The sequence below is a fragment of the Chiroxiphia lanceolata genome, chromosome Z (assembly GCF_009829145.1).
Source record: "Chiroxiphia lanceolata isolate bChiLan1 chromosome Z, bChiLan1.pri, whole genome shotgun sequence".
NCBI lineage: Eukaryota > Metazoa > Chordata > Aves > Passeriformes > Pipridae > Chiroxiphia > Chiroxiphia lanceolata.
In genome coordinates, this window is record NC_045671.1 from 38461461 (window position 1) to 38479634 (window position 18174).

Here is an 18174-nt window from a genome sequence, read left to right on the forward strand (position 1 = left end):
ACCTCCCCGGGCAGCCCCTTCCAATGCCTGACTACCCTTTCCAGAGAGAAGTTCCTGCTGATGTACAGCCTTCCCTGGCGCACCTTACGACTGTGACCTCTTGCCCTGAGGACATCCTTTACTGCGCCCTTACGGCTGGTGAGTTCCAGGATGTCCTCCTGTAAGGGATGCAGCTGCTGCCTGTCCCACTGACCAGGTCTCTTTCCTTGCTGATCAGGAAAGTACGTGGAGACCAAACAGCAAAGAACATTTTGATTTAGAGCAACGTTGAAATATTCCCCGTTTTGCAGGCACACTGTCCACCCCAGGGCTACTGCCCCGGACGTGCCGTCTCTTCCCTTCCCAAACCTTCCCTTCCTAAACCTCCCTGCCCTGCCCCGCCCCTCCCGGTCCCGCCCCGCTGTGGCGGCGGCGGTGCCGGAAGGGCCCAACCCCTGCGGGCGGGGCGGGATAGGCCGGGCCATGGCGAGCGAGACCGTGGGTGAGCGGTGGCGGCGGCGTGGGCGGACTCGGTCCTCGGGAAGCGGGGACAGGGGAGAGGGGCTCCATCAGCCGCCGGCGAGGAGCGGAGACAGGGGAGCTCCACCGCCCTGGGCCCCGCGGTAGAGGAGCCCAGGCGGGGCTGGGGCGGTTCCAGGCGGTGCTGAGGGTCCCGCCGTGTCCTCCCGTGCGGGCGGTGCTTAGGGACCCCCATGTCCCCGCAGGCTCTTGGAGCGAGTGGCCCGTGGACCATTTCCTTCGCTCCGGGCGCATCACGGCGCGGGACGGGGCCGCCGTGCGCTGGTTCCACGCCGCCAACAGCAGGGCCCGGGCGGCCGCGGCTGCGCGAAGTGAGTGCGGGACTGGCCCTGCCAGCCCTTCCCCTTTCTCGTTTCTCCTTTCTCTTTCCTGCCCTGCTCAGTCATTACTGTTGGAAAAGCCCTCCCAGGACCATCGCATCCAGCCTTCGTCCGTGCACCAGCGGACCCAATAAACCGTGTCCCCAAATGCCACATCTTCACACCTTCTGTACACCTCCAGGGATGGGGACTCCAGCACCTCCCTGGACAGCCCCTTCCAAGGCTTAAACTAAACCTTTCCTGGTACAGCTTTGAGGCCATTTCCCCTTGTCCTGTCCCTTGTTTCCTGGGAGCAGAACCCAACCCCCACTGGCTCCACCCTCCTGTCAGGGAGTTGTAGAATGAGAAAATCCGTGATGCCCCAGTCTGGGCAGCAGGGAGTTTTATGTGAATTTATATGAATATTTGGGAAATATTTATGTAATTCCATATGTAATGTGCCTTCTCTTGAATATCATTACTAGCTTTTTTATTAGTATTCTAGTCTAAGGAACTGTATGTATTCGATTCTCTGCAAAGCTGGTAGCACTGCCCAGACTCATTATATAAAGCTGTTTTCTAGAGCTTGCGGCATTCCTAAGACTCCCATTCGCCTGTCTTGTGTTTCAGCTCTTGTTTTCCTGGCTGGCTGACTTGTTTTTAAAGTTTTGACTGAAATGACCGGGTCAGGTTTGAGAATGAGACAAGAGGAGTGCTCAGTCTCTGCCAGTGTTAAATCCTGTGCTCATCTTTATCTGAAAGTATCTGTCTGGAACCCTGTTTTGAGAGGAAAAGATTTGAAATTTAACAAGAGTGGATTCACATGCTGGATGTCCGTTTCTCTGATGAAAAAACCCCCATGTGATTACTCAGCCAAATGTATCTACAAAAATCAATTTTCACATGCCTGTAAATCTTTAAAGAGTTTGTGAGTTAAGCAAGTAGAGAAATGTATCTTTCATGTCACAGACAGCAGTTCCCACTGGGGATGGCCTGTGTGGAGTAAGTGAACACAGGCTGGTGTGGGAAGAGTTGTTGAGTAATTGTTTCTGTGAAGCAGACACTGAAACTGTTGGTTTTGCACCTTAGAGCTTCAGTTTTTATCCCCCCCAGGCAATGTGCACATGGTAGAAGCTGATGTTCTCCTCCGTGGTGGGGAGGGAGGGAAGGGAGACCCGATCCTGGCTCACCCCCCTGACACAGACAGTGACATCACACTGCAGGAGTGGCTGACACAGATGGTCAACACCAATAAAGGCATCAAGCTGGATTTTAAGAGGTATCTCCACAAAAAGATTTTTATGTTGTTTGCAATCGTATGGTTAACAATTTTACAGGTGATGGTTGACCAGACTTTTTCCTATTGTGCCATTTTGTGTGATGCATTCCTTCCTAAGCAAGGAATGAGGAAACATCATCCCTATTAATAAATGCATCACAAGAATAAAAGCTTTGAAAGTGTTTTGAACTGCAAATAATATTTTTTTAGTTACTTTGGGCAAACTTTTTCCGTTGGGAAAAGGGAAATGGTGGTATCCCTCTGGAAGGCTCCTATCTTTGGCCTGATTTATTAACTAGATTTTCAGAAGTTCATTCAGAATTTAGCCATTAGCTGTTTCATTGTCTTGAATGGAGAATACACCTGAAAACCTCATGAGATAGCCTTGGAAGTAGGCTGTGATTTCCAGACATTCACTTCTGCAGCTCCTGACTTCAGCTTTGTCTGAATTTCCATTTGCAAAGTCTATTTTGGCAGCAAGTTGCAAAGAGCTTCATCAATGCCTCACTGCACTATAAAAGTGCAAAAAACCCCAACAGATAGTTGTAAAATGTGATTTACACCTGTTGTTCTGTGTAACACAGTCACTGTTTTTGTGTAAAAGTTCTCGAAAATGCAAAATATGTGGGCAGGCTAAATCAGTTTATTGTTACAGAATCTGTGTATGTCCATATGGGCAGAGAGGAGAGTAAAGCAAAGTAGGCATTTGGGTTTATTTCTTGTGGTTTTGGGGATTTTTTTTCTATTTTAATTATTGTTGAAATTAATTTTAAAACCACCTACTTTTTGGTTTTCCATGAGGAATTTACAGCCAATTGCAGTGATTTGAAAAAAGCTTTTAAAAGTATGTTGCATTATAAAAGTCTAGTTGTATAAAAGCATTTAAAAATACATTACACAGTGCAGATGGAGTCAAATGAGTGATAACAGAATTTGATGTTTGCTTTGGGGTTTTTTTTCTGTGTTGTTGTTTATTTTAAGAGATGCTGCTTTGGGCTTTTTTCTCTCTACAATACCTTATACTTTGTAGTACAAAGGAAGGCTCTTCACTGTCCTTGACAGACGTGATCTGTCCTGGCCTCAGACAGTGCAAGAAATGCTGAAGCCCACACGTTAACTCAGGCCATCACTAATTTTTCTCCTGTAAGACTTGAGCTTATCTCAGCTGGAAGCACTGGGTCGAATTCCTGCCACTATACAAAAGTTAAAATATACAAAATGACTTTTCAGAGGAAACAATGCAAGCAGCTCAGGGGACAGTTTTTGGCTTTATAGCTACCTAATATGAGAGCTCTGACTATAATGATTTTAAATTCCTGAACGTTTTATAGAGTGTTAATTCATGTACTGTAAGAGAAAAAAGGTTTTCCTGGCGTTCGTTCCTTTTCCCCATTGTTCCACATCTCCTTCTCTTCCAGAGTACTGGTGCTTTGAAAGTTTTGATGGGATAGAGGTAGAAAAAGCTACTTGTGCTTTTTCTTTTGATTTGAAAGAACAGTCAGAATACATGACTCTAGATTTTGTTAAATGCTTACAAGGTGTGCTGCACTGGTTGCTCAAATAATGACAACTCATATTTAATCATTTAATAATTAAATGTGGGGTGAACGTCTGACAGGCAGATTTTCTGTGCTGCCACACTTTTGAACTGTAGGAAAAATCATGACCAGGCATAAAGTGCTCAAATGGGTGTCCTTTCACTCTTTTAGTTGCCTGAAAATGTTCAGTTTGGGGTTTTTTATTCTCTTAGTATGGGTGGATTGGCTTGCAAAGGTGTGAAGGTAACTTTCGGTCTGGATCTTTGCAATGCTGAGTGTGGCTGAAGTTGGAAGAGATTACTTTCACCCCTTGGATATAAACCACAGGAATATATATAAATAAATATATTTACAGTATCTATGGATTTCAGGTCTCATTAAACAGAAGTGTTGGAGCCTGCAGTAGCTTCCTTTTTTAAAACCCTTCTCAAGCACCCTTCAAGACGAAGAGGTGACAAGCCTGGGGGGCTGTGAGGTAACACCAGGAGGTTCTGGGAGCAGGGGTGTGGCAGAATGGCAACCTGAGAGGTGTAGGACAAGCCCCTGCTGGCAGAGGGTCGTCAGCATTCGATTAGTGTCTGAGCAGGACGGTTAAGTAACGCACCCGTTCTGTACATGCTGTGCCTTCCCTGGTTCCCCTGGTGATCCTCCACAGCATGGACGCCGTGGGACCATCCCTGGAGCTGCTGAAGCAGGTGGAACAGCAGCTGAGGAGACCTGTGTGGGTCAACGGGGACATCCTGGCAGGGCCCGGTGGGAGCCGCCCAGCGCTGAACGCTCAGAGCATCCTCGGCACCATCACCTCGACCTTCCCCGACATCACCCTGTCCCTGGGCTGGACCACAGGCTGGCACGGCCACCACCATGGGCAAGGTACATAGCTCTAGCCAGGCCTCACCCTGCACGGCTGCTTTTCTTCACATTTGTCTCTTAATTGACTCAACACAAGCTCTGCAACATCCTCTATTTGAAACTCGTAGTGAATGACATGAGAATGATTTTCTTTGCTGGTGTGTGAGATGCAGTGTGATCCTGCAATTACCTCAGTGTTGGACTGGCAACTGGACTGCGTAAAAATCTGATCTTTTTGTTGTTAAAATGAACTCCTTTGTTCTTCAACTCATTCTCATGCACTGAGGAGCTTCGGGAGACAAACCCTTCAGCCCCTGTTTCAGGTAGGTCTCTCCCTGAATCCTTGGAGGATTGGTTTGGTAATTGGAATTCTGGCATGTTTCCTGAGGAAGAACAGACTATCCAGAAATTTAAAACCCTGTCTGTGCTTCTTTTGATCACTGAAATCAAATTGTTAGTTAACCTTGTCTTCATTTCTATTGAATAATTGAATTTTTGCAGTGAATTTTCCATTTTTCATTATTTTTGGGTCCTTTTCACAGTATTCCTCTTTCTTGTAATTCTCATTATGATCAGCAGGGTCCCCACCAGCATTGTCTGTGGCCACCAGGGCAAAATTATACACTGTTCCAATTGCTGATTACTCTTTAGCAAGATTTAGTATTTTGCTATATGATGCACAGTAATTTTATTAAACTGTTCAGTGCTTTCTCTCAAATATTTTCAGCGCAGGAAAAAGTTGGTGGAAATATGCATTGGAAATACTGAGCGACATTTTAAAATTAATTTAATGTTCTCTCCATTCTAGGTTTCAGTTTATGGTAATACTAATTAAGGGTATGCTGGAAGACTTGGGAAAAACAGCTCATTTGACTGATTTCAACTAAAAGTTGCTGTTTGTCCAACAAGACTATTTTTTTAATATTTGGTGCTTTTTTATTCTTTCCAGTCACACATTGCATATGAGTAATTGAGAAAAAATTTTTAACTGTTGTTTATATGATTTTCATAACCTGTGGAAACAAAAGAAATCTTAATTTAGGTAGCTGCATAACCTGGGAAATCTTAATTTAGGTAGCTGCAGTGCTTGTAAAAATCTCAGCAGAGGCACTTGGAGTGTTTTAGATTGCTTGATGTTTGCATTTTTTTAAGCGCAGAATGTTTTGTGTGCTTTGTTTGTGTATAACTCAGTTCTATGGGATTCATTCAAATTTTTTCCCTAATTTTTCCTTCCTGTTTTTGTTTCTAGAGGGTCCCTGTCAATGTCAGACGAGTCCATCCTGGAGTCAGTGGCAGCGAATTTAAAAATGTCACGTTCTGTAGCTGTATGTGAAATAACAGTGCAGCTACTGCAGAGGAAGGTTTTAATAATCATTTTATTTTCCCATGTTAATATTACCTTTCTCCTCTGGGATTATTTTTTCTTAGAACCATATGGAAATTTCCTTTCAGAATTCCACAATTTTCACCAGTCCCTGACTTGGCTCATTTTGTGTCACAGCTGAATCACTCTGTCAAGCTCTGGGTTGGGTGTGCGTTGTTTGTGAAGGGTTTTTTCAGTCCAGTGTTGTTCCCTGCAGGGTACGACTGGGGGATGGTGGAGGAGATGTCTCAGCTGTGCCAGGCCCTGTCCCAGCCTGTGACATTCCCTGTCAGGGCCGTGCTAGTGCCGCGCTCCCTCCCTACTCTCCGCTGGCTGATCCAGCAGTCAGACAGGTTGGTCTGGGGGCCTCCATTCCCACCTGTCCTGTTATAAACACAGCTGTTAAATTAAATACAACACACTTATTCCAGTGACATTGGAAATATTTTCCCTTTCAGTTCTTTAATTCCTTCAGCTCTCACGTTGTTTGTTTCATTTGACAGAATTGGTCACTGTTAATTTCTGTAAAATAATAAGTTTCCAAAAGCTTCTTTTTCATTACCTACAGTAAGAATTAATTTCACAATATTACTGCATTAAGAATATGTCTTATGAATTGTGCCAGTCTCAAATATATCCACATTGGATACAAGCAGTATTCCCACTGAAATATTAGGATTTTCTCTTTCACCTCAGAATAAAAGTCACGATCTTTTAGTGGCATGATTAGAAGACAGAAATTCCTGAGCCAGTTTTACTGACATATAATTAAATTCTGATTTACCCATATTTTAAATTAATACGGTTTTATTATACAAAGGGGAACATTAAGTATGTGTCATAAGGAGATCGTGGAGAGTAATGCTTTTAACTGTGCTTGATACTGTGGAGATTTTCAGGTTTTTTTAAAAGTTACATGCAATTAATGACAATTCAGTTAATCAGGTGGCATCACTGCACATCACTGAGGCGACAGAACAGAGCATGACAATCACCCACGTCTGGGATTGCATCCTGTTTCCTGTTCTGCAGCTCAGCCTGTGACTATTGATTACTTTGTCAAAGCTTAAATGCTCAGCCTGGTAATTTCTTTGCTGTATATCTGCCCAAGATTTTTTATTTAACTACTTGCTTGTTTTGGCAGAACACTCACACAGATAAATTGTTCTAGAGGTTGCAATTTTTTGTATTTAATTACATTACTAAAATTGAGATATCATCGTTGTGAATATTTTTTAGGAGCTTATTAGTGCAATGTCTCTCTGATTTATGTGCTTTTTTCTCTTTTGCTGTTTTCCCTTTTTTTTGCATGTAGGTACAGCCTCACTGTTTGGACAGGAAAGGACGACATATATTCTGTAGAGGATTTGCTTTCCATCCGAGAAAACTTTGATAAAAGTAGGGTTTATTATGACATTTTCGAGCCACAAGATTCTGAATTCAAAAAAGCCATTGGAATAGAACAGTAAATGCAAAGCAGGCAATGCCTGACGTTACAATGCTCTATATTGTAATTTCTTTCAAATGTGAGGATTTCTTGTTCAGAGAAATGCATTTTCCTTGCCAGAGAAGCCATATTGAGCACACTTCTGGTTACTGGAGGAGATTTGGTACAACACTGGGGGAAAAGCTTCTCAAACAGAAATCCAGTGCCTTCTTCAGTGTTCCCTCCTCCCCATATGGGATCCTGGGGGCTCCACATCCCAGAAAGGGAGAAGGGCTGTTTGTACTGAGTTAGCCCTGGTGGAGTTCTGTGTCCTGTGGTCACTGTGCCCCGTCAGAGCTGAGTGGGAGTGGGGAGGGGGCTGCAGGAGGGCCTGGGACAGCCCCGGGGGTGATCCTGACCTGGCCCGGAGCACAGGGAGAGGTCCTGGCAAGGAGCACATCGGGCACAGTCAGAGAGCTGAGCTGTGACAGAGCAGTGCTGGTGCCTCTCTCAAGGGCTTGGAATCTCAGAACTTGTGTGTGAGATGTTCCCCTGCCATGTCTCTGGCAGCCAGAGAGCCAAGGAGCTGCAGGGAGATCAGTGATCGCAGCAAAAACAGCTAATTTATGTGATCACAGGTATTTTCTGCGTTGTCCTGATTTTTGTGCATCCCTTTAACTGACAGGACTTCACAAATTTTCACAAGTGGAAGTTCCCTCTGAGGGGAACTGAGTGGTCTGCTGACCACTGCGGGAAGAGCCTGACCTGCTTCATTTAAACCATTTGTTTTGCCCGTTTTGCTTCTACAGCCCTCAGAATTCACTCAGACTGAGGCGCCAGCTGTGTGTTGTTGCCTCTGCCAGACCTTACAAACAATACAAACAAAAACACGGTGTCAGAGGAGGTTTTGATTTCTGGGTAAAAGCTGATGCCCTGAGCAGGGATTGCCATGTCTTCTTGTCCTCCTGTTCCCATTCCTCTCACATGGTTCCTGTGGGAATTGGGTTGATACGGATGTTGAACACAACTCTTTATAGTTAGTGCTGAAGTTAATTACAGCAGTTTTTGGTTCTTACATAGCCCTGGTACAGCTGTGATAGAAAAATTAGTTACATTTCCTAATCCTAAATTTTGAAACATGGTGATTTCACATAGTCACTAAAATCCAAGACTCCCTGCTGTTACCAGTGGCTCCTTTGACAGCTCCATCTAATAATTGTTCTGTGTTATTGAGGAGTAGAGCCTTCCTCATTTTTGCTACCTACTAAGCTATGTGTGGGTAAAATTAGCAAAAATTTTTCCATATAAGGAAGAAACTATCTGGTTGTACTTGGGATAGTTAAACAAAGTACTTAATTTCATTTATTCCACCAGGCAAAATGAGTGGCCATAACCACCAAAGGGTCAGGTTTGCAACTGTGATTCCTTTAATGGAATCCTTTACTTGGGGGAAGTACTTATTTTTCAGCCATAGTTGCAGGCAGTTGCATTCATTGACTTAAGGGATTTCATCTCTCAGTGTTTTGGTGTTTTTGGGTCTACACAGACAGACTTTTCTGTTATTTAGAAACCTTTTTCCCATTGACCAGTTCCCACCTGAAGTACTGGGATTTGTTAAAAATCAGTAAACTATTGAATAAAAAACATCAGCAATTGCTAGAAGTGTTTTTAAGGAAGATATATCTCTGAGTAATATCCGTGGATGTGAATAAACAGGGATATTCAGATAAAATTAAAAGAAGACATGATCTGGATTACCAGGAAAATTGATGTAGGCAATTAATTTAAGACATGTAAAACTAGATTAAACAAGTGCTAGGAATTAGTTCTATGAAGCATTCTTGTGAAGACAGAAGAGTTTGGCTGTGTGGTGAATTGTATGGATTTTCCTACATATCTAAATTTCTGTATGTATTTTTTACCCATAGATCTCTGCTAATTCCATGTGAACTTGTTTATGTCAGTCTGGTCTGAGTTGCACATAAATAAATTCATTTGAATTTCTTACTCTGTGTTTATTCAAATGCTCTCCTAAAATAAAACGATTTATGTGTGAGGCTGCAGTGAGACAGTAATGGTGAGATGAAGCCAGGTTTTATTCTGGTGGGAGAGCCAGTCTGTGTTGTTTTAGCTGTAGCTGTCTTTTTATTTTTTTTTCTTTTACTTTCTGTCAGGGATCTGTTCCTTGTATTATACAAACACTGGTAATTTACTGCAAGTGCACTTTTAGCTTTCTGTTTCTCTGTGAATTTGAAGGACCTTAGTAAACAGATAAAATAACACAGTACAGAAGAGAGATGTCACTGTGTCCTGCACAGTGACCCAGCTGTGTCCTGTCATGACACAGAAGCAATGGGAGCAAAGCACAAACGCTATTTGCTGGTTGTTTAAATGTACTGTGGAATGAAAGAAAATGCCCCCAAAGGCACATTTTTCAAATGTGTTGCTCCATCTGATGTTCTCTACATCTCCCTCTTCAGCATTCATTTGAAAAACCAAAAACCCCCCAACAAAACTCGTCCTTTTTTTCAATTCAAACCATCAAATTAAAGCTGAAATTACACTAGGAGTCTTTATAACTCATTTAATAACTTGGTGATTGAATAGTCCCATCCTTTTCTTTAAGGGAAAAAAAAAGTTACAGTGTTGGGGAATTAAAAATGTTTGGTACTTGGTTCTGTGTCTGGATTTCAGGAATTTGGGGAATAAACTGGCCTGTGTACAATTAGAAAAAAAAAATCTTTGGTGTTCAATGTAAAATCTTAGCGTGATTTTTAAATGGCCTTTCTAAAGTTACCACGTGGATTTAAAATCCATTTTCTCATCTGTTGTGTGCCTGGGTGGAGCTGTCACTGACATGCATGGGGACACTGATCATGTCAGTGCCACTGCCATTGTGTGTAATTTCCACATTGAAGGTCTTTATGACTGTGATGTGACACTGACTGAGAGTAAGAGCAGATGATTTTTGCTGCTTTTTCACCAGCAGGTGAGAGATGGGAAACCATAGCTTTCAACACCAGCAAGGGGAGACTCTCAGCCTGTGGTATTTTCTGTGCCCAGAGACAAAAAAGGAACCTGAAAGGTCTGTTGTTTTTTATCTCGGGTGCCTTGGGAAGTGAGGGGTTCTAACATTAGAAACTCCGGTTGTGCTGACCGTTCTTCACTGAAAAGAACATCAGGGGTGGCTGGGAAATGTCATGGATTAAGGGCTTCAAAGATAGCACAAGAGCATCTCCATGACTGGAACCGCAGGAAGCTTCTGGCAGGTGGAGAGAGCCTCTCTCACACCATACTTTGCACAAATTGAGCTATATTGGATTAAATCTAAGTAACTGTTCCCATTTTCTTGCATAGAGGCAACCTGAGAAATACTTCTAAGTGAGAACCTTTGGCAGTGACTCATCATCTACTGAGTGGTGAATAAAAGCATGTGCTTATTTCCATGTTCCCTTGGTGGGGGAAAAAAAAAACTTTTATTTATTCATCATAACAACATCAAGAGAACAAAGCTTCTTTTCTTTGAAGGTCACTCATAACAGTAATGCAAAAACAAACAGTAATATTAACCCTTCACGTTATTTCTGCGCCACAATTAATCACAAAATACTGGTAACACTACTGAAAAACTTCCCTTTCAAGACACTTGCCATTTTCCTCCATTGTCCAAGTATTTTGTGGAAAAAATTACTCTTTCAGTTAAGGGAGCAATAGTCTCAATATACATAATTAATTTTAAAATCAAAACAGCATCAATTGGGTTTTATACCCTCAGCACAGATACCAGTTAGAACACCTGGTGATGGTAGATTTCTTCTAAAAAAGGACTTGTATGTTTTTAAAGATCCATTTTCCATTGCAAATATTTAATTTCATTGTGAGATGAAGAAATGACAAATTGCCATTTCCATTTTTAATGCCAGGAAAACATTTGAAAAATATATTGTGTGTAGGGACCAATTTGTACTCAGTTAATACTGACATACTCTGTTCCATGTAACTTCTCTGTCATAAAAAGATTTCCACATAATCCCTGCTTCTATCTGATGTACACAGGGGCTGATCCGACAACATCAGAAGGAAAAGGCAGAACCTGAATGGCAACAAATACTCCAAAAAAGATATTTACACAGAATATGTTTATCATCCCCTTTGAATTATGTTTATCATCCCCTTTAAATTGTTTTTATCATCCCCTTTAAATTGTTTCATGTTTATCATCCCCTTTATCATATACTAAGTGCAAAGCTAAATAACATCACAGTTATTTGTTAGGCAATGTCAGATTCGGTGAACTTTGACTGAAGCTGCAAGCAGACATAGTACTGACTGAGCATTTTCAGAAAAAAAGTATTTCAGTATACTGAAATTCACATTACACAGACACAATTTCAGTACAACTACTTTCTGTAAACTATGACAACGTAGAACACATTCACTTTTTCTCAATATTTAGAAGATGAGATCTAAAATGCTAAATGCAGACCAGTATCTATGGTATGCACACAAAGACAGAGCCATGTTTGGAATTGTAGAACACTAAAGGAAAGCAAAGAAAGATGGATTTTTAGATAGAGATGATGAAAAATATGCAGTAGCTTAGAGTCTGCAGAGGAGTGTTTTCTACCCCTAAGACATGCAGTCCTCTGCTTCAAATTAGGCAAAATGTGAATTTCCATCTCCCAGGTGAGTTTTGTCATTAAAACCACAGAACAGTTTGGGTTGGAAGGGGCCTTAAAGCCCATCTTGTCCCAACCCCCTTGCCATAGGCAGGGACACCTTCCAGTAGACCAGGTTGCTCTGAACCCTGTCCAACCTGGCCTTGGACAGTTCCAGGGATGGATAGTCTGGGCAACTTGTGCCAAGGCCTCCTCACGCCTGGATTGTCTTTTTTTAGGTCTGTCTGAGCAGGAGGACAGAGCTTTTCCCTGCTCCCAAGCCTGTGTGTGAAGTGCCCTTGCTGAAGAACACTTGATGTGCCCCACCATCTGTACCCTGATGAAAAGGGCTGTGACTGGGGACAAAGAGCTCCTGCATGACCTGGAGATCTCTTTTGGGGGGAGTCCAGAACTGCTGACAGTGACAGACTCTTGTTTAGATATAGGCTCTGCCTCCCCCACCCTTCCTTTTCTGAGAGGAGCAGATTCCAGCAGGCCAGAACCTTGAGCAGCCCCAGGTGGCTAAGACACCTCGTTGACAGTGTGAGCAGTTTGTTTGTGTCACACTCAGGGCTCATTGTGCTCCTTGTGGACTCCTGACAGGGCTGGCAGGCTTTGTGTGCTGGCCTGCAGCACCCCAGAGCTGTGCACCACCTGCCCCAGGGCCAGGTAGGCATCTGAAACATGCTCCCAGTCTTTAGCTGGAATTCCCTGGGCAGCACAGCTCTGCAACATGACTTTTATTAACTGTTTACATGGAGTGAAGTCAAAGAAGCAGGAGACATTGCCTGTGTACACCTGCCCCTGCACACTGGTGTGTCTGAGTTTTTTGGGTATTGTACAACCTGGACAGTCAGGCTGATGTCCAGCATCACAGTCAACTGTTTCAGGTTCCCAAACTCCATGTGTATGACCTCTGTTGGCGCAAAAAGAGTACATGTTTGCGAAAATCTAGGAGTCATATTTACAACCTACAATTACAACTGCAGTGCTTAAGAGGCATTGTGGGTTCAGTCTGTCACAGGTAAGTTGAAAATCTTAGAAAACCAGGAAAATAAATATTCCTCAGTTTGCAGAAAGCAGCCTCATTCATTAAGTATGTCTTCATGTAGTCTTTAAGCTGTTCGACTCATCCCAAGGCACAGAGCACAGAACCGCTCTACTTTGTGATATGCACCATATCACAAAGGGGAGTGCAGTGAATATTTACATATCAAAGAGTTTGTAGCCCCTTATCCCCCATTAAAGATTCAGTAATTGTTTAACCTGCTCAGACTGTAATCTGCTCATACGGCCTCCTGCGCAGTAGATTGGTGTTTTTGGTCATCCTAGGAAAAGCAGGTGCTGCTGGCCCTAACTGTGTTTGCCCACAAGAAATCATCCCAGAAACTGTGTTTATGACAGTGAGCTCTTGAACTGGGGGGCAAGGCTTCACACTCAAAGGTGGCAGAAAATCTGGCCTTGTCTGATCCAATGCTAAGGCTCCTGACCCTTGTCCTTCTGGGAAAGCCTGATTTCTGCCTTTCACAGTAACAGAAGGCATTTTCTCCAGAACTTCTCTAGAACTTGGTAACAAGGAGTGAGATGGAGAAATAATCTCTTTCTTTCCTATTGCTGACTTACTGTCTTCTGCAGCAGCAGCAGGACTTAGACTAGCAATCAGCTGAGAATCAGAACTGTTGTGATCTGGTTTTGCATTTTTGTTCCTGAAAAAACCGCTGAGGTTTGAAATTAAGCTGATTTGTCCCAGACTGACACTCTGACCCATGGGAATCACACTGGGGTTATGTTTCTCTTCAACAAAAGGAGTCTGATAGTTTATCTTGTCAGGTGGTGGTTTCCTGGACCCAGTTTCATCAGAGGTTTTGAATACATGAGCAGTGTCTTTCCTGTCAATACTTTGGGGACTGGTGTTGACTCTCTTTGATAAGCCAAGGCCACTGACTTTACAAGAGAGCTTTTCTATGGGAGTGATACTCTGAAGTTCCTGTGAAGAAGCGATTTTCCTCTGGTGAAACACTGCTGGGCAGCACTTTATCCAAGGCTCACACTCCAGCTGCTGCACATGGGTCAGCTTGAACCGGGCCTGTGTCGGGCTGGGTTTCATCATCAGTGACCCTGCTTGAGATAAGCTGTCCTCCTCCCGTGGAGGATACAGCTCTCTGAAGCTGAATGGTCCCTCTGGAGTCTCACTGGGTTCTATTTCCGATGGGGAGGTGCAGGCAGTTGGGTACTGGCACTCCCAGAGCTCTGGGGGAGGCATGTTCAGGTACTGCCTGGTTTCCTGCCTCCCGGATGCAGATTTGTCCATGGTGATGATGATCACCTCTTTCCCTCGTGCCTTACAAGCATTGAGCAGAACCTCTAGGGTCTCTCTGTCTGCAGAGTTTATCGCATACACAAGAGCAGAGCAGTTGGAGTGGTCAGGCAGGCTTGGGTCAGCCCCGCTCATGAGCAGCAGAGACACCACCTCTGGGCCCGCTCTGCCCAAGCATGCATGCATCAGGGCCGTCTTCCCAGATTTGTCCTGGATGTTTGGGTCAGCCTTGTTGTCCAGCAGGTACTTAACCATCTTGGCCTTGCTGGCACTCTGCAAGTCCACGTGTTCAGTCATACAAGCAACCATGAGGGGGGTCTCCCCTCTGCTGTTGCTCTCATTGACATAGGCACCCCCATCGATCAACAGCCTGGTGAGGCGGAGGCGTCTCTGGTACACTGCTTTGATCAGGGAATACCCCTCCGGCGGCACCTCCACCACCTCCATCATCCTGCTCATCTCACCTACTCCCTCCAAGGGCCTATAAAAGATCTGCCTTCCATAGAAAGCAAAGAGGTCCCCCAGAGAAGAGAAAACAGAAAAAAAAAAAAAAAAAAGAGAAGGTTTAACTGTACAAATTGCTCCTGCAAACACCGTCATATTTTGAGAAAAGAGTATGAAGAGAAGAAGAAAAGAAAAGTGTTCTCACCCTCTAGACTTCAAGAAATACATTAAAAACTTTAAAAAACACTTGAATATAAATACAACGTTTGTAGAAGGTTAGAGTATGGCTATCACCTTTTTATTTCTGACAGTCTTTTGTACAATCCTCTGCCTGAGCAGACAGTATCAGCTCTACAACAAAAAAAACATTTGACAGCAGGAAAGTAAATCAGGAGATTTCACACAAAATATTAAGAACTTAATGTGGCATAAATAACAAAAGGCCTTGTATGAATGTATACCTGCATACACACAACTAACACTTCTTACATGTGCTTGCTTACCTGTGTGTAGGGAAAACCTTTAGAGAAAAAAAAAATCAGTATTTAACACCTGGCAGAGTAATTCCAATACAAGGGCAGACATGGATATGAAAATTACATTTGTTTATTTACAGTGTATTTCTAGAGAAGTAAATATGTTTAACTGCAAAGGAAATGAACAGAGACTCAATTTTATTCATCACTGAAAGCACTAGTAAAGTTTTGGTGATTAACTGAAGAGCAGTAAGTTCATTCTGTTTTACTTCGAATTCAAAAATCAAAATATGATCTCAGTGTAGTTTGTTCCAAAACTCCAACAAGCAAAACTAAAAGCATCAGATTTCCTCCCTGGAAATCTGGGGAGAAAATCTGACTTTGACTGGTGGTTGGGCTTTTCCCCCTATGTCTTGATAAAACATTTTTTAAAGGTAATTGCACTGAAATTACTTTAAGGATTCACTCCATTATACTGAAATTACAGGATGCACTACTGTCTATCTCAGCTTTCATTGAAGTGCAAATCATTGTTAGGATTTTTATGTGTACTTTTGACAAGTAACGTATACAAGATTTTTATAAAATCTTTTCTAAAAGTATCTAATCAATTTGCGCACTTAGGTTTCCAGAAACAAACTGCAGAGAAATATCTTGCAGATAGCACACGTGTTGGAATTCTGATTGTGTTCTGCCTTGGTTTTGACTTACCTGGAAGTCCTTGGTGTTTTTACATTTCTTTCCTATTTATCTAAAGCGCTTCTGACACTTAACTGCTCACATTACTTACGCAATGGCAAATAGCTCTTCTTACATAGGAAGAGCCTTTTCATCTGTAGAGATACCTTTTATGGCCAAAAGAACATTGAATGTTAAACAGGCACGGAAAGAGAATAATGCTACCTGAGGTCATCCAGCAGGTCAGTAATGAAGGTGAGGCTGTTTTTCTGACATCTCATCTAATGCCTCCTGTTGCTTAAATTTGCTGTTTCCATGGACTTTACCAGGACTGTTGATGTGAGTGAGGACAGCGTAAGGTTGGCCTAAGACAACAGCTGAAGTTTGAGAGTTAGGAGCAGATGGTGTTGCCAGGTACGAACCTGCCTGGAGAAAGCCTGAAATGTTTCTGTGCAGAGAAAAGTGCAAAAAGATACATGAAATGGGGAAAAAATCCACAAATACTTCAGAATCAGACACTATATGAACAATAGGAGATGTTACAGATTCACAACAGGAACACCACAATGCAGAGCATGTTCCTGAGTGCTGGATGACAACCACGACTTCATCTGGAGAATCTGTTAATCACAGGAGAGCGCCTGGGGCTGTGTCATCCTAAATTTGTCACTGTGGGAACAAAGTGCAACTAGACTTTCACAGGACCCACACTGACTCTGGGAATACATGTGCCACACCTGGACTGGACCAAAAGCCTCACAGCTCAAGTGAAAGACCACAGTCTAAGCAGACCTCCTAAAAGAGGAATTTCTGTGATAATACATCACAGATGGGTGCTCAGCAGATTGCAATTATAAAACATTCCTAAATGTAATTAACTGCAATGTCAGAACGACTGCATGTGTTCTTAAAAGTAAACAGTCACTTCTCACCTGTGAAGATAAACTTTAAAGGCAGTTTAAAGTTTGAAAGCAGTTTAAGGAATGAGGAACTATGCAACCCAGTGTGTGATACTGAATCATGGATTGGTCTTTCAGATAACCCAAAAATTCCTGTTGTCCTTGTACAAATAATATTCCTGCAATGCTCTTTCTGTCTAGGAAGAGCTGAATTTTATTTTCAAAAAGTAATATTGTCCTGGAAAGTGCTCTGAGACAAAGTAGCTCAGGGTACCTCATAGCATGAAAACATGTTTTTGAATTTAACAGTCAAAATAATCACAACACTGAGGGAGGAAGGAGCACATCAGTGTTAGAATGTATAGACAAATATAAAAATAACCAACAGTTTCATGAATGCGTAATATGAATGAAGGAGTTCTTGCAAAGTGCTCCTCACCTTTTTAATGTGAAAGCCCGATTTTCTGCCGTCTGTGTCTCAGCACCCTCAGAGTTAATCAAGCTCTCACAGTTGTGTTTAGAGAGTCTAGAATCATTCCAGTAAAATTGCCATTGATTCTCATCTCTGAAAAAAGACTTGCTTACAGGCTTAAAGAGCATAAGCATCTAAATATTTCTGTGACTTTTCGCATCCACCTTAACCCTGGTAAATTCTCTCAGTCAGGGTAGCAAAAACTCTTTTTGTAACTGAAATTTAGCAAATATGAATAACTTTTGATTTAGAAAGAAATTACCGTTCCAACGCTGCCAAAGCTACTCCACCAACACCCCCCTCCCCCCGAAGTTGCCACCGCAACTTATAACCCGAGGACTCCAAACAATTCCCTGAGGGACAGCCAGTGAAAAGCAAGGAAACTACTTACGGAGAAGTGGCAGCGCACGCTCTAACACCACAAACAGGATAAAGCTATTAAAATGGCTACAAAACAGCTATCAAACGCCGTACCCCGTCATCCCGCCGCGCTGCCGGGGCAGCGCCGTTACCGGCGGTCGGGATGGAGCGGCCGCTCCTCGCACAGCGCCGGGAGCGAGGGACAGCGGGACCTTCGGGAACACCGGGACATCGAGCACCTCCCCCGGCACCGCCCCCGGTCCCGGGCGGGCACAGCCGGGTGGGGGCCAGCGCCAGGCCCCCGCCCCCCCGCGCGGCCAGTACCACAGCCGCTACACGCCCCCAGTACCCCATCGGACCCCCAGTGCCCCACCCACACCCAGTCCCACAGCCACCCCACATCCCAGTGCCCTTCTCAGACTCTCAATGCCCCCCTCGCACCCCCGGGACACCCCTCAGACCCCCAATACCCCCCTCACACCCAGTCCCACATCCTCCCCAGACCCTGGTGCCTCCCCTCAGACACCTAACACCCCCCTCACATCCAGTCTCACTGCTGTTATGCCCACACCTGCTCCCCCTCACACCCATCAC

General features: G+C 43.5%; 2 protein-coding genes across 7 annotated transcripts; one reads left to right on the plus strand and one right to left on the minus strand.

Moving 5' to 3' along the window:
- The first annotated feature begins 377 nt into the window (after window positions 1-377).
- Window positions 378-9904, plus strand: FAM151B (family with sequence similarity 151 member B). The gene is made up of 6 exons (XM_032675463.1): window positions 378-481; window positions 705-830; window positions 1932-2097; window positions 4291-4508; window positions 6068-6203; window positions 7166-9904. The coding sequence occupies exons 1-6, from the start codon at window positions 463-465 to the stop codon at window positions 7317-7319; spliced, it is 819 nt and encodes a 272-aa protein (XP_032531354.1). The 5' UTR covers window positions 378-462; the 3' UTR covers window positions 7320-9904.
- Window positions 9905-10714: 810 nt separating this feature from the next.
- ANKRD34B (ankyrin repeat domain 34B) lies at window positions 10715-17834 on the minus strand. 6 transcript variants are annotated; one of them, XM_032675461.1, is made up of 2 exons: window positions 16075-17834; window positions 10715-14747 (listed from the first exon to the last, which is right to left on the minus strand). In XM_032675461.1, exons 1-2 carry the CDS (start codon window positions 16128-16130, stop codon window positions 13205-13207), a joined length of 1599 nt encoding a protein of 532 aa, XP_032531352.1. In that variant the 5' UTR covers window positions 16131-17834; the 3' UTR covers window positions 10715-13204. The 6 variants fall into 6 exon arrangements, with proteins under 6 accessions (XP_032531352.1, XP_032531350.1, XP_032531349.1 ...); XM_032675459.1 differs by having other exon boundaries at window positions 10715-16297; window positions 17612-17833; XM_032675458.1 differs by having other exon boundaries at window positions 10715-16297; window positions 17188-17833.
- Window positions 17835-18174: the final 340 nt, after the last annotated feature.

What these genes read in the sequence shown, in the direction of transcription:
- FAM151B (XM_032675463.1), top strand. An exon ending in ATCAAGCTGGATTTTAAGAG is followed by an intron (nt 2,098 to 4,290) that starts GTATCTCCACAA and finishes GATCCTCCACAG; the next exon opens with CATGGACGCCGTGGGACCAT. An exon ending in CTGATCCAGCAGTCAGACAG is followed by an intron (nt 6,204 to 7,165) that starts GTTGGTCTGGGG and finishes TTTTGCATGTAG; the next exon opens with GTACAGCCTCACTGTTTGGA.
- ANKRD34B (XM_032675459.1), bottom strand. Translation starts at nt 14,851, where the DNA reads ATGACGGTGTTTGCAGGAGCAATTTGTACAGTTAAACCTTCTCTTTTT.